Source organism: Myotis nattereri (assembly GCF_964212035.1).
Source record: "Myotis nattereri genome assembly, chromosome: 13".
NCBI classification, from domain to species: domain Eukaryota; kingdom Metazoa; phylum Chordata; class Mammalia; order Chiroptera; family Vespertilionidae; genus Myotis; species Myotis nattereri.
The window spans coordinates 4,609,189-4,622,287 of NC_138088.1; the positions used below are offsets into that span (position 1 = coordinate 4,609,189).

The 13,099-nt window shown below is 49.3% G+C and overlaps 1 protein-coding gene across 1 annotated transcript in view; it reads right to left on the reverse strand.

The window, feature by feature from the left end:
- The window catches only part of FRMPD2 (FERM and PDZ domain containing 2), a gene marked incomplete at both ends in the record, with an annotated part of 157,706 nt that overhangs the window by 97,196 nt on the left and 47,411 nt on the right, over window positions 1-13,099 (reverse strand). Inside the window, 3 exon segments of the mRNA XM_081105184.1 lie at window positions 6,124-6,223; window positions 6,225-6,246; window positions 6,249-6,308. Coding sequence (XP_080961310.1) covers window positions 6,124-6,223; window positions 6,225-6,246; window positions 6,249-6,308 — 182 coding nt within the window.

Consider the following 13,099-nt stretch of genomic DNA (forward strand, 5'->3'; position numbering starts at 1 on the left):
GAGTCCCTCAGCCCGGCCTGTATCCTCTTGCAATCCAGTACCCCTCGGGGGATGTCCGACTGCCAATTTAGGCCTGATCTCGCATGTAGCCATCCCTATACCAGCATTTGGACATCCCTCTCGCAATCCGGGACTGCTGGTCCCTAACTGCTTGCCTGCCTGCCTAATTGATTGCCTCTAACCACTCTGCCTGCCTGACTTATTGCCCCTAACCACTTGTCTGCCTGCCTGATCACCCTTAACCACTTGCCTGCCTTATCACCCCTAACTACTCTGCCTGCCTGCCTAATCACCCTTAACCACTTACCTGCCTTATCACCCCTAACTACTCTGCCTGCCTGCCTAATCACCCTTAACTGCTCACCTGCTTGCCCCTAACCACTCTGCCTGCCTTGTCATCCCTAACTACTCTGCCTGCCTGCCTGCCTGATCACCCCTAACTGCCTCTGCCTGCCTGCCTGATCACCCCTAACCACTCACCTGCCTTATCACCCCTAACTACTCTGCCTGCCTGCCTAATCACCCCTAAGTTCTCGCCGGCTTGCCTGATTGCCCCTAACCACTCTGCCTGCCTTATCACCCCTAACTACTCTGCCTGTCTGCCTGATCGCCCCTAACCACTCACCTGCCTTATCACCCCTAACTACTCTGCCTGCCTGCCTAATCACCCCTAAGTGCTCGCCTGCTTGCCTGATTGCCCCTAACCACTCTGCCTGCTTTATCACCCCTAACTACTCTGCCTGTCTGCCTGATTGCCCCTAACTACTCTGCCTGCCTGCCTGATCACCCCTAACCACTCACCTGCTTGCCTCATCACCCCTAACCACTCTGCATGCCTGCCTGATTGCCCCTAACTGCTCGCCTGCCTGCCTTATCACCCCTAACTGCCTCTGCCTTGGCCCCCACCACCGCAGCTTCATCCAAAAGGATGTCCGGAATGACGTCCGGATGGTTGTTCAGCTGTCTGGTCTAATTAGCATATTACACTTTTATTATTATAGATAGTGGGCTTTACAAACATTATAGAAATCAATCTTTATTCACAATTATGTAAATTATTTCCCAATCCATTGCTATTTTTTCATTAATTTTGTCATTATTTTAATATCATCAACTTTGTAGTTCTTTTTTGTTATGCTTTTTATATATTACTGTATACTGTAAGCCAGAATTAAATTTATATATTACTGTAAGCCAGAATAAAAAGATATCAAAACACATGACTCTGTAGATCTGATATGATGAAAGTCTGTTTTCTGCCAGCTTTTTACTGACGTGCTCCTGTGCATTTAATCTATCTGTACGGACTTTTAGTAGATGAAATACCTTTGAGTCTAATCATGGGTCAGCGATCCTTGTTCTCTGTGAGGTGCCCTCCCTCCCCACAGAGACGCTGACTGCCATGTGTCTCTATCATGTAGAGCTAAGTGTGCCCCCTGCTCACTCTGGGGTCCACCAGATCTATTTCTTTTGAGCGTCTGCTATTCCCACCTGGTTTAGATTTTGTCATGGCTGTATGTCCAACACCTGGTAATGCTGGATCCACCTCTCCATTCTTCCTTTTGCGTTATATGTTCCCATCTTACATTTCCTTAATATAATCTTTAGAATCAGGTTGAGAATCAAGTTGTTGAATCCCAAAAGAAAACACTTTCAAAAGAATTTATACCCATAGAAAGTTGCACAGAACACAGAAAGATGTCAAAACACATGACTCTCATGGCCTTTGAGGCAACACCCTGAGCCAATTCCTTTGCGGTAACTAGGGACATGTTGAAAACCACAAAAACTGCTTCCATTAATGGGGAACTAGATAGTGCAAACCAGAACACTGCATCTGCCCCAGAAAGTGGGCACCAGTGCTTCACCTTGTCCCAAGGTTGGGCAAGCTTATCTCAATGTAGGAAGTTGGTTCTCAACATCCTTCATAGATGGAAGTCTCCACCCCCAGACATGAGTGCAAGTGTATACACACACACACACACACACACACACACACACACACACACACGACATACATCCCAGAACTGAAGAGAGGTCACAGACACTACCCAAATGAGCCTCGGAGGTGACAGGCATGATCTTTTCAACCTTAGTTCTTAAAAACTGGGCCAGACCCTGCATCACAGGTCATCTTCTCAGGCACCTTCTTTTTCCTTCTGGCGGAGCTTGTGGGCACATTCTCTGGACCAAGGGCATCTGAGGGCTCTTCCATGTGACCACAGTCAAAAAGACATCCACACAGAAACTTCAGGTTCTCCCTCGGGAGACCGTGCTCACCTGAACAATGCCTCGCTCTTACTGGGTGGCCTCTGCCATTTGGCCAGCAGCCTTTTCTAAACAGAACATTTGCATTGACTCCTATCCCACTGGATAGCAGGGCCTGTTTTAGCCTCATTAGAGAGAAATGTTCTGTAAGGGAAAAGCAGGACTCGTGACACGTGATGGAAAGGCATCTATGTTATCTTAAGTTCACACCGAAAGACACATTCAAGTAAGTGCAAGAATGTGCCAAAAGTAGAGTCAGAGAGATGCAGTGTGTATCTGCCTCTCCTAGCTGCACAATCTTGGGATAATTAAATAAACATTTTAAATCCCATTTATAAAAGAGGAATGAGGATATCATTCAAAATTGATGTGAGGGTTAAATTAAATCATTGATAGAAACTCCCTTGCACTATTCCTGTCTGAGAGGACCAAGGAAAACAGTTCGTTATATGGGTTCAAAGGATGCACTGCTCCGTCCGTAAGCACAGCCCTCTGTGCCCTCCAGGACTTCTCCCCGCACTGGGATGACAGTGGAAATATTTACAACAGAGGTAGGTCCTCAGCCTTTTGGGTCATAGATCTCTGAGAAAATTTAAAGAATATGAAGAGCCGCTTTTTCCCAAAGAACTACACAATCAACATTCCAGGTGCAGACGTCAATGGACACCTTGAAGCGCATCCATGGGCTGCTCCATGGAGCCCAGGCTAAGCCCGCGGGCCTTGAGCAGTCCCTGCACGCCCACCTTCCAGCTGCAGGAAAGGATGAGTGATGGTGACAAGACTCAGCCTAATTACATCCTAAGCCATTGTCCACAGCTGAGGGCTATTCAGTCCATCCCAGACCCTGACAGTCTTTCCATAAACCAGGACTTCTCCCCACCCCACTCCACACCTCATGTTAGGGCATAAGTCTGACTGCCAGTTCCTTTGTCTACATGGGGAAAATCCAACAGGATTGGATGTATTCATAAGGCTGCATCATCTCGCTGATGTTTCTTCCTCCTTTTTGATTTATAATAAAAATAGCTAACACCTTTTTAGCCCTTACTACATGCCAGACAGTATGCCAAATGCCTGGCTCGGATTGTCCCCTGACTCTTACAATGAGAGCATGCGGTGGGATTTGTTATCCCCATTTGGCAATCGGTAGCTGAGTCTTGGATGGTTGAAGAGCCATTTTGCTGCAAGTCACCCGCTCGTGAGGGTGGAGCTAGGTTCAGAGCCTGAGCCGTTCGCCTCGAAGCCCCACTCTCACCTCTCTGTGCTCCACAGCCTCCCTCCAGGGCACAGAGAGCTCCTGGGCATTTCACATGCCTAGCACTCATGGTGCCTCCTGAGTCCTCAAAGCAGTGCTGGCTCTTCCCGTAGCCCCAGCCCTGAGGAGCTCTCTCCACAAGACTGCCCTCCACAGGGCAGCCGCTCCCTGCTTGCTCTACACTCTGTGAATCCATGTTTCATTCCCACCATTGTCAGCTGTCCGACTTCCCCATAAATGGCATGTGTGGTCTTCAGAGCTTCCATGTCATCCCCTCTGTTCACTTGTTTTCTATTTCAGGGAAGAACGAACCCTCTTGTCATGTTTGAATTTCCAATACCCACCCACGTGATCAGCTTGCCTGCCATCGTCCTCTAAGCGTCCAGTGCCATCGTTTGTGGTGAGAGTGTGCTGGGCCCCGAGGATGAGCGTGAACGGGTGTGTTTCAATTACAGCCCAAATCCGGGAGCCAGTGCCCCAGCACATCTCAGTGCACCCTGAGAGTGTGCTCATGTGGAAGTTTCTTGAACACTCAGCATTCTTTTAAGACTAGAACTACATATGTGGAGGCACTTTAACAGCTGGAAGGTGTTTTAGCAGCCTGTCAAGATGTCAACCCATTCTACTCCCAGCCTCACATTGTTCTTCCTCCTCCTGTGACCTCAACAGCACGATCGGACCCCAGCCTGGTGACCCAGTCCCAGCTTCTCGTGGCTTTCTTGATCAAGAAGGAGCTTGCTGTGCGGAGCCATGGTGGCTCAACAAGAAGGGCCACATTGCCAGCAGTCCCTCTCCCTCACCCTACACAGGCCATGAGAAAATGTACTAATCTTAACCTAACAAGCCTTTGTTTAAACTTCTCTGGGTTGCAACCTTATACCTTTAAATTAACCCTAGACTTCTAAAATTTTAACTTAACACAGCAAAATCATACCTCAGGGAAAAGCAATTAAAAGTTCTCTACTTTCTTCCCCCAAAGCGGGGTTTGCCCTATCTTTAAACAAACAACAGAAAGAGATAACAAATACTCTCATGTGTACAGCCAGACAGCACAAAGTAGCTTTCACTTCACACAGACTCTCACACTTACATTCATACACCAGAAAGTCCGAGTTTTTGACTTCTACCAAATGTTTACTCAGAGTTTAAGCAATCCATCCAATTCCTGACTAATTGCCTAAGGGAACTCTATGGCTTCCCGGGAGGTGATCAAGCTCCCCTTCCACTCACTTGGAGTGGGCCTGATTGATAGGGGTCGACTAAGGCGACTGACCCTAACCCATTTTGACAAAGACAAAGACAACAAAGAACAAAGACAACAAACACCAGACAACAAACACCAGACAGACAAACCCGGTGCAGCCTAAAGCCGCACAAACCAGGGACACCGGCCACCGTCGTGGCCGTGGGTCAGTACCAGGAGTACTGCTGTGTCCAGCCCTCCGTATAGGTCCTTCCGTGAGATGTCCCAATTCCAGATTAACGACCAGTCTTCCTTACCTCTCCCGAGAGTCCAGGTGGCTCAGTTTCCGAATTGAAAGTTTTGGGTGGAGTCTCCTCCACCTCCCTGGGACCAGGAACGGAGACTGGAAGCCTCCTTGGTAGTCGTTCCCCACAGGGATGTGGGGTATCTCGCTGCATGCCCGGCGATAAATGGGGGAGAGTCTCCTGCCTTAAATAGGGGGTCCCTCTCACCCCTGCCGGGGATCTCACTGGGGGCCTCCAAATGTTATGAGTTCACACAGCGAGATAGACCACTGACTCAGAATTTAAATTTAGGAGCCTTTATTATTAAGCTGGCCAGCGACTACAGTTACAGCACCCTGCCGAAGCAGAGGCTGAACTTCAGCGCTGACTACAAGAGTTACATTTTATTATTAAATTCTGTGGAGGCCCAGAGAAAAATGTGTCTTTCAAATTCTGGGCCCCCCATATGGAGAAAACTCTATTTATACTTTTTCCAGTCCTTTGTCTCCCAAATTTGGAATGAGACTTCCGGGCCTTCTGAGAAAGAAGGCCTGCATGCTGGGAAGGGGCCATGAGACCATATCTCAAGGCCTGGCCTGATAGCAATACCTTCCTATCTATGTGTTTTAGGAATAGACAGCACAGCATGACCCGTCTGACCGAAGCGCCAGATATGCAGCCCAGCACAACATTGCATGAGACCAAGACTTGCTTTCTGGAAATTTCAATACCAAACCCAGAGGCAGGCAGGTGCTGAGGAAGCAGGAGCCAGTACTTCACAGGCAGCGCACCAGCGAGCACGAGGCGGCAGGGTAGCACTGAATCGTCCTGCACAGAGTAGGAGCCTGGGGGGCACTGGGACTCTGTTACTTACTCACTGTAAGATGCTGGGAACGTCCCCAGTGTGTCCTCTGTAAAATGTGAACAATAATAACCTTTTCCTTTGGGGTGGTTGTCGTGGACATGGACCATGCATGGTAGGTGCTCAGTGAAAACGCCTGCGTGGTGACATCTGACCAGAGGGGCGGTGGTGGGAGCACGTTGCTGCCCACAGGCCATGAGGCAGCCAGAGTGGCTGAAACAGTGAGCCACATGGGAGAACTCGGTCCAGCCCCATCTGCCCAAAGTGATACCCACCTGAGGGCACCATCACCTGGGTCTGGGAGCTCCTCTCCGTCCTCCCATTCGCTCTCACTATCAGGGGACTCTTCCGGGGGCAAGGACTCTGAGAGCACCCCAAGAACAGAACTGCGGCCAGGGAAGCTCCCTGAATCCGCCTCCAAACATTCCCCACAGGCAGCCAGTCTCCGACGCACAGCTGATGGGAAAATTCACTTCTTCTTTCACGGAGGGAGAAGGGACTTCAGGTGGATGGCACGTGTCAGCTGCCGCACCATCCAGTCCAGGACTAGAAAACAGAAACCCAGTGTCTTCTGGCATTGATCAGAGATGCCTCTCCCTGTCTTCCCTTGCTTTTTAGGATTCTCATCATGGCAAATCACAGGAAAGCCAGCCAGGGTTTAAACAGTCCTTGCCAGAAGCTGCTCTGGGACCATGAGGTAAACTGAGTTAGGCATGATCCCTGGAAGAGCCCCCAATTTAATGGGAATAGTGAGCAGGAAATGTCACAATGCAGGTAATGAGTGCTATGGTAGAGGCAGCACAAAGCATTATGGGTGCAGGGGAAGCCCCTGACCAAGCCCAGGAGACCATGGGGAATTGCTAAAGGGCAAAGCATTGAAAGTAGAGCTATGACCCAGTTCCAGGAGTAACTCTTCACATGGGAGTCAGTCAGACCTCGGTCAAGCTTATTAACTCCTCTGGACCCTCAGTTTTCTCATCTGAAAAATGGGAAGATCAAGCAACGTATAGGATGTTGGGATGCTTACGTTAAATAATTCTGATACAGCCCTCCATGGTTCCTGTTACAAAACAAGGTCTCGGAAAGTAGGAGATGCTGTTACTACACTGACTGCAAGTATTACTTCAACAGAGGAATTCGGTGGAAAAGGAGAAAGCAGGGGGTTGGGTGCAACTCGAGCAGGTGACCTGCAAAGCACTTTGTGCGAATATCAGGTCCTTTCCTGAGCATGAAGAGGTGGCCGTTGGGAGGCAGCCACTACAAGAACATTTCCTCCTTGTGTGACACAGGAGGCAGATGAATGCTGGGACAGTGTCTGGCAGCAAAGACACAGACACACAGTGAAAGAGCAGCTCCTAGAGGCTGCCCGAGGCAGCACGCTTGCTGTTCATTGCAAAGAGCAGCCCCTGCAGACGGCAGAGCATTTTGCACATGCAGAGAAGGTGCTCAGAAAGTGTCAGTCAAAGGTCTGGTGAGGAATGATGAGTAGGAGAATCTAAAACAATGCACCCAGATCTAGTTTTTCACTAAAAACGCTCTTCTTTGGCCAGAACCGGTTTGGCTCAGTGGATAGAGCGTCGGCTTGCGGATTGAAAGGTCCCAGGTTCGATTCCGGTCAAGGGCATGTACCTGGGTTGCGGGCACATCCCCCAGTGGGAGATGTGCAGGAGGCAGCTGATTGATGTTCCTCTCTCATCGATGTTTCTAACTCTCTATCTCTCTCCCTTCCTCTCTGTGAAAAATCAATAAAATATATTTTAAAAAAACAAACAAACAAAAAAAACGCTCTTCTTTGTTCATCAGCCTCCTTCCCCACCCCCAAACCAATGGGCTGGCTTTGTTACATTATGGGGTGTGAGGTCTCTTGCCCTTAAAATCGGCTCTGAAACCCCCCCGACAGCTACAAGCCCCCGACTGCCATGGGGCCGTCTTCCTCCCCAGCAGAGTTGAGTGTCTGCTCCAACCTCAGTTTTGCCATCAAGAGAGCTTCCTTCTGCTCGTGAGAGCTGCAGGGCGCGTGTAAATGTGCACTTCGTGTAGATATACACTCACTCCTGTGTATCTAAGGAGACTATGCAACAGACTAAAGAGGAACATTCATTTAAAAGGAAACTATTTAAAAATCACTCAGCACTTCAAGGGAAAATTGGCTTTAAACCTTAAGATACTTGGCTGGGGGAGAACCAAGATGGCGGCATAGGTTAAGGCCTTTAAGAAGAGGAAGAGGAAGAAAAAGGTAAAGATACAAATTATGAACAACAAATATGCATCTATCAACAAGTGAATCTAAGAATCAAGTGAATAATAATCTGATGAACAGAATGAACTGTTGATTATAATAGAATCAGGGACATAGAAAGGGGATGGACTGACTTTTCTTGGGGGGGAAAGGGGTGTGGGAGATTCGGGAAGAGACTGGACAAAAATCGTGCACCTATGGATGAGGACAGTGGGTGGGGAGTGAGGGCGGAGGGTGGGGTGGGAACTGGGAGGAGGGGAGTTATGGGGGGGAAAAAAAGAGGAACAAATGTAATAATCTGAACAATAAAGATTTAATTAAAATAAAAATAATACTTTAAGCAATAAAAAAAATTAAAAAAATTAAAAATAAATAAAAAAATAAAAAAATTAAAAAAAAAACCTTAAGATACTTGGCTAGATGGTATAGAATATGTGGTTTCTTAATTGTATAGAAATTGTGCTGAAAACCATGGAGGTTTGTTAAAGAATGGGAAAGCCAGCCTGTTGCCCAGCATCCCCGCCCCCCCCCCCCCCGGCCCCCAGCAGCAGTGCTCTGCGGACATGTCCATCAGCAGCAGCAGTGAGGGACTGTCCACTGCCGCCACCACACTGCGCCCACCTTTCTAACAAACCGCCTGCTCTCCTGCTTTGATTTGGGGCTCACCTACGGGCCCGGCCTGAAGAGAGAGCCAGGGAGGCATCAGCCTGGAAGGCAAGGGCAAGAGGCCCAAGTGTCCAGAGAGAGCTTGCTGGCCATCACCCCATACAAGTCAGGGAGCGGCTGCCTTTCCTCCTGCCCTTCCTCACACCCCCAGGCTGCCCTGGAGCTGTGGCCTGGAGTTTGATTATGGGTGTGGGGAACGGTGAGCAAGGGGCCCGTGAGAGCCCCAAGGCACAGCCCATTTCATGGAAGGACAAGACCTAGAGACTTGGGGAGTGAATAAGGATGGTGGTATCGCTGCAGAGCAAGGCCAGATGTCTGGGCAGGTGACCAGCGGGTGAAGAGGCAGAGTCCTTCATCAGGGCTCGCAGCCAGCTCAGGGCGCCCGGGATAATGCAGCAGGACTCCCACCTGGAGCCTGAGGGGCCCAAGGTCCCAGAGCTCTCTGCTGACCTCCAGGTACAGTCAATGACCTAGTCCTAGTTACTCCCGCCCTCCCCACCCCCCTCCCCCCCACCCCCAGCTGTCTGACTAAAGAAGCCTTTTATAGACACATCCTAGAGGAGGATCGGGAGACCCCGGGTGAGCTCCCGGCCCCGCCATCCTCCCCACACGAGCTGGCAGGGCCCTGGAACCCAAATGCAGCCCCTCCTCGGAGCTGCTTCCAAGGACGTGCCCCGCCAGGCTCCGAGCCAGTGCAGTCGCTTGAGGCCTTTGCTTGTAGAGGGTGTGTGCTCCCTGGACAGGCTCCTGAGACACTCGCTCACTGAAGTCACGGCCCCTTCCAGGAAGACAGTTCAGATGAGCAGACGGCATCTCTAGGCTGCAATACCACGGTTTTGTAATCGCCCTAATCGCTGTGGTTAAACTCACAGCCAAGCTCAGGTCCTGGTCTTTCTGTGAGGCTGAGCCTTCTCCAGTTTTCCAGGGACAGGCCCCGCCAACGTCCTGTCAGCCCTGGTTAGTGCGGGGAGCTCAGGGCCAACCCCCACGAGTCCAGGATTTGCATGGTCTCTAGGACGGCTAGTGGAAAAGGCAGTGGACTGCTGGGCTTGAAGCTCAAACGATGATCATGAGCTGGAGATTGGGATTTGGGAGTGGTCACAGTGTGTATCGGGGTGAACGGGTGGTAGGGGCGGTCCCCTGGGAGCCTGTATGGGAAAGAACCTGCTGAAGGTAGCACCAAGCCCAGCCTACTGAGGGCTCTGCTCTGCTGTTAGACCACCTGTCCCTAGCCAGGCACCTGCCGCACTGGCTCCCCTCAGCTCACAGGGTCTCCTGAGCCCTCCCGTCTGACCAACAGCTCTCACCTGGCAGCCTCATTCGAGGCTCAGCCAGCTGCTCTGATGACGCACCTGCATGTCAGCTGCAGTGTTAGACCCTTCGCCTCCGTATTACTCCAGGGACAGAGTGCTCCCTCCCAGAGGCCAGGCCGTCACTCTGTTTATTTCAAGGCCTCGGCCTCACTTCACATTCTTTTTAAAAAATATATGTTTTATTGATTGTTTTACAGAGAAGAAGGGAGAGAGATAGAGTCAGAAACATCAATGAGAGAGAAACATCGATCAGCTGCCTCCTGCACACCCCCCACTGGGTATGTGCCCGCAACCAAGGCACATGCCCTTGACTGGAATCAAACCCGGGACCCTTCAGTCCACAGGCCGACATTCTATCCACTGAGTCAAACTGGTTAGGGCACTCACTTTACATTCTTAAGTGACTCTGAAGCCTTCCATCACCTCTTCCACTAAGTGATGGCTGCTGAAGCTGCATGTTTCAGTTGCATGAACGTAAACATATGTGCTGGGGGGTTGGAGGAAGAGAGAGAGGGGGAGAGAGAGAGAGAGAGAGAGAGAGAGAGAGAGAGAGAGAGAGAGAACTAAACATTCTGCAGTGACAACTTCCAACTCAATGAGAGTCAGCCCTGAAGGGAGCGTGGGTGGAAAGTGCACCTCCCGCACCTTCACCTTCTCCCGACAAGCCAGCACTCGCAGATCGAATTCTGCAGAGCCCAGAGCACAAGTCACCACACTCATCTGAGGCTCAACCAGAGAAAACCTGACCTGCTCCGACACCATGGGGAACGTCGCATCTTCCACAGTGATGCGCAGGGGTAACATGGCTTGGTGTGATTTCCATTATTTTCCTAACTTTGGGAACATGATGATAAAGTGGGTCACCTCAAGAAGGAGCGAATCCTGCACCCCAGGCGATATTTAAGCTAAAGCAAGTCCCCTCCTTCAGGGACGTCCAGGGCAGATTCCAGCATGGGCTAGGAGTTGGTCTCGATCATTTTTATACTGAAAACCCCCGAGCTTCTGTGAGTCAATGAATGGGACAGTGACCACCTATACTAATAATTAGGAAAAAAAAGTAGTAATATTAACTGATAACCATGTTAGATGAAAGGCACGTGGCCAGTCAAACTCCAGGCTTGCACCTAAACCCAGAGTCTCTTTTTAATCCAGCTCTCAGGGTCGCATCACCCCGAACTAGCTGGCAGTAACACCGTTAAAACCCAAGAGAGGCCCCACGTATAGGGAAATACAGTTCCTTGTATGTTTCCTATAAGATCATATCAATGGTTCTCCTTAGATTAATCTCTGTACATTATTTCTTCGATCATTTAGGCAAATATTCCAGTTACAGCCTAGAGTACACTTGTGTTGTACATTTTCAGACAATGAAAAGAATACCACTGATGAATGTGCTTCTGCTTTTCAGACTCATTAGTTTTTGTTCCCAAAGTCTGGCACAGAATTCTTTAAAAAATGTGTCTGAATACTTTCAGGGAACATATGCCTGGCTCCCGTTGGTGACAAATCTCACCTGCCTAATGCAGGACGTCAGCTACCTCATACTTCAGGTCACCTACCAGTCCCTACAGATCTGCCCTTGTCAGTCTTCTAATATGATCAATAAAATCAAGCCATGTAATCTCAGTGGGTTTGCATGGTTCCAACAAAAACCATCCTTCCTCATTACTGTCTGTCTGTGCGCATGCTTCTCTCTCTCACATGCCTAGGCACAATACTCCACCCTTTCTCAGTATATGTACTCTCTCTGCCCATAAGAGGTCTCCGTGGACCTTGGGTATCTGTAATAAATACTGTCAAACTGAATGCAATCGTAAGTTATCCATCAGGCCAGGACCAGGACTGAAACCTGGAAATACCTAGGAGTGGATGGGCACAAAAATAAAACTAAGTTTAAAAGGGCTATTAAAATGAATGTTTCAGTCCAGATTGAAAATGTAGGTCTGTTTTCTTAAGAAACGTTGATTGTGAAGCATCGTATTAGCATAGGAATGATGATGCACATGGGGGGAATTCCTATAGGGGGGGATTCTTTACCGCAGTGCTTCCAGAGGCCACAGAGAGGCAGGACAGAGCTGTGGGCTGCAAAGAGCCCCAGGCCTGCCATCTCTAGCCCCAGGGTACCACTGGGTGAGGCTGGCTTTCCCGAAAGCTCCCACGCTGTGGTTACAGTGCCTCCAGATCTTCTGCTTCTCTGGATTTTTCCTCCCCTCCAAATGCCGAGGGCGTGCTGGGCCTAGTTGAGCAGTTATTGACTGCTCTGTTGGAATTTCTAGCAATGAAGGGCATACAGCTTACTAATTATCTGCAAATGTGGTGAGTCTCTGTTCTCTAAATTGCTTCTCATCTTCCAGCCACCTTGACTCTCTGCTCTTCAAGTGAGTACCTGTATGCACTATTTCTGGACCTTCTCCCTTGCATCCCCACTAACCAGGTTTCTGTCCCCATTATTCAGTCCCCACCTGAAATTGCTCTAATCAGGGTCTCTCTTGAACTACCTCTTTCTAAAGCTAAAGGACAACTCTCTGTCCTCATCTCACTCTACTGCTCAGCAATAGTCAACATAATTGGCCCCTCACTCATTTACTCTAGTTAAATGTCAAGTTGACCCTGAACTCTATCCTTACCTGGCTTCCCTACCACCTTCCAGGCCACCTCCTCTCAGTCCCATTTGCTGTCTCATTTCTTTGAACCAGACCTCTCACTGATGGAGTGGCCCATGGCCTACTTTTCAGCCCTTTTCTTGACTTTTTCTATATCTTTTCGAAGGTGGTATCATCCATGTCATGGCTTTAAATGGCATTGTTTGCTGAAAATTCCCAAATCCACTTTTTCCAGCCCTGACCTCATGCCAATTCTCTACAAATAACTGCCTAATAGACGTGTCCACTTGGCTGTTCCTTAGACCTTTCCCTTTAGTGCCATCAACAACTATTGCTGCTTCTCATGTAAACTGCTCCATCTGAGCACCCCTGTCTTGGAAAGTGTGCACCATTCATCCAGTTTCTCAAGCCAAACTTTGTTTTCTT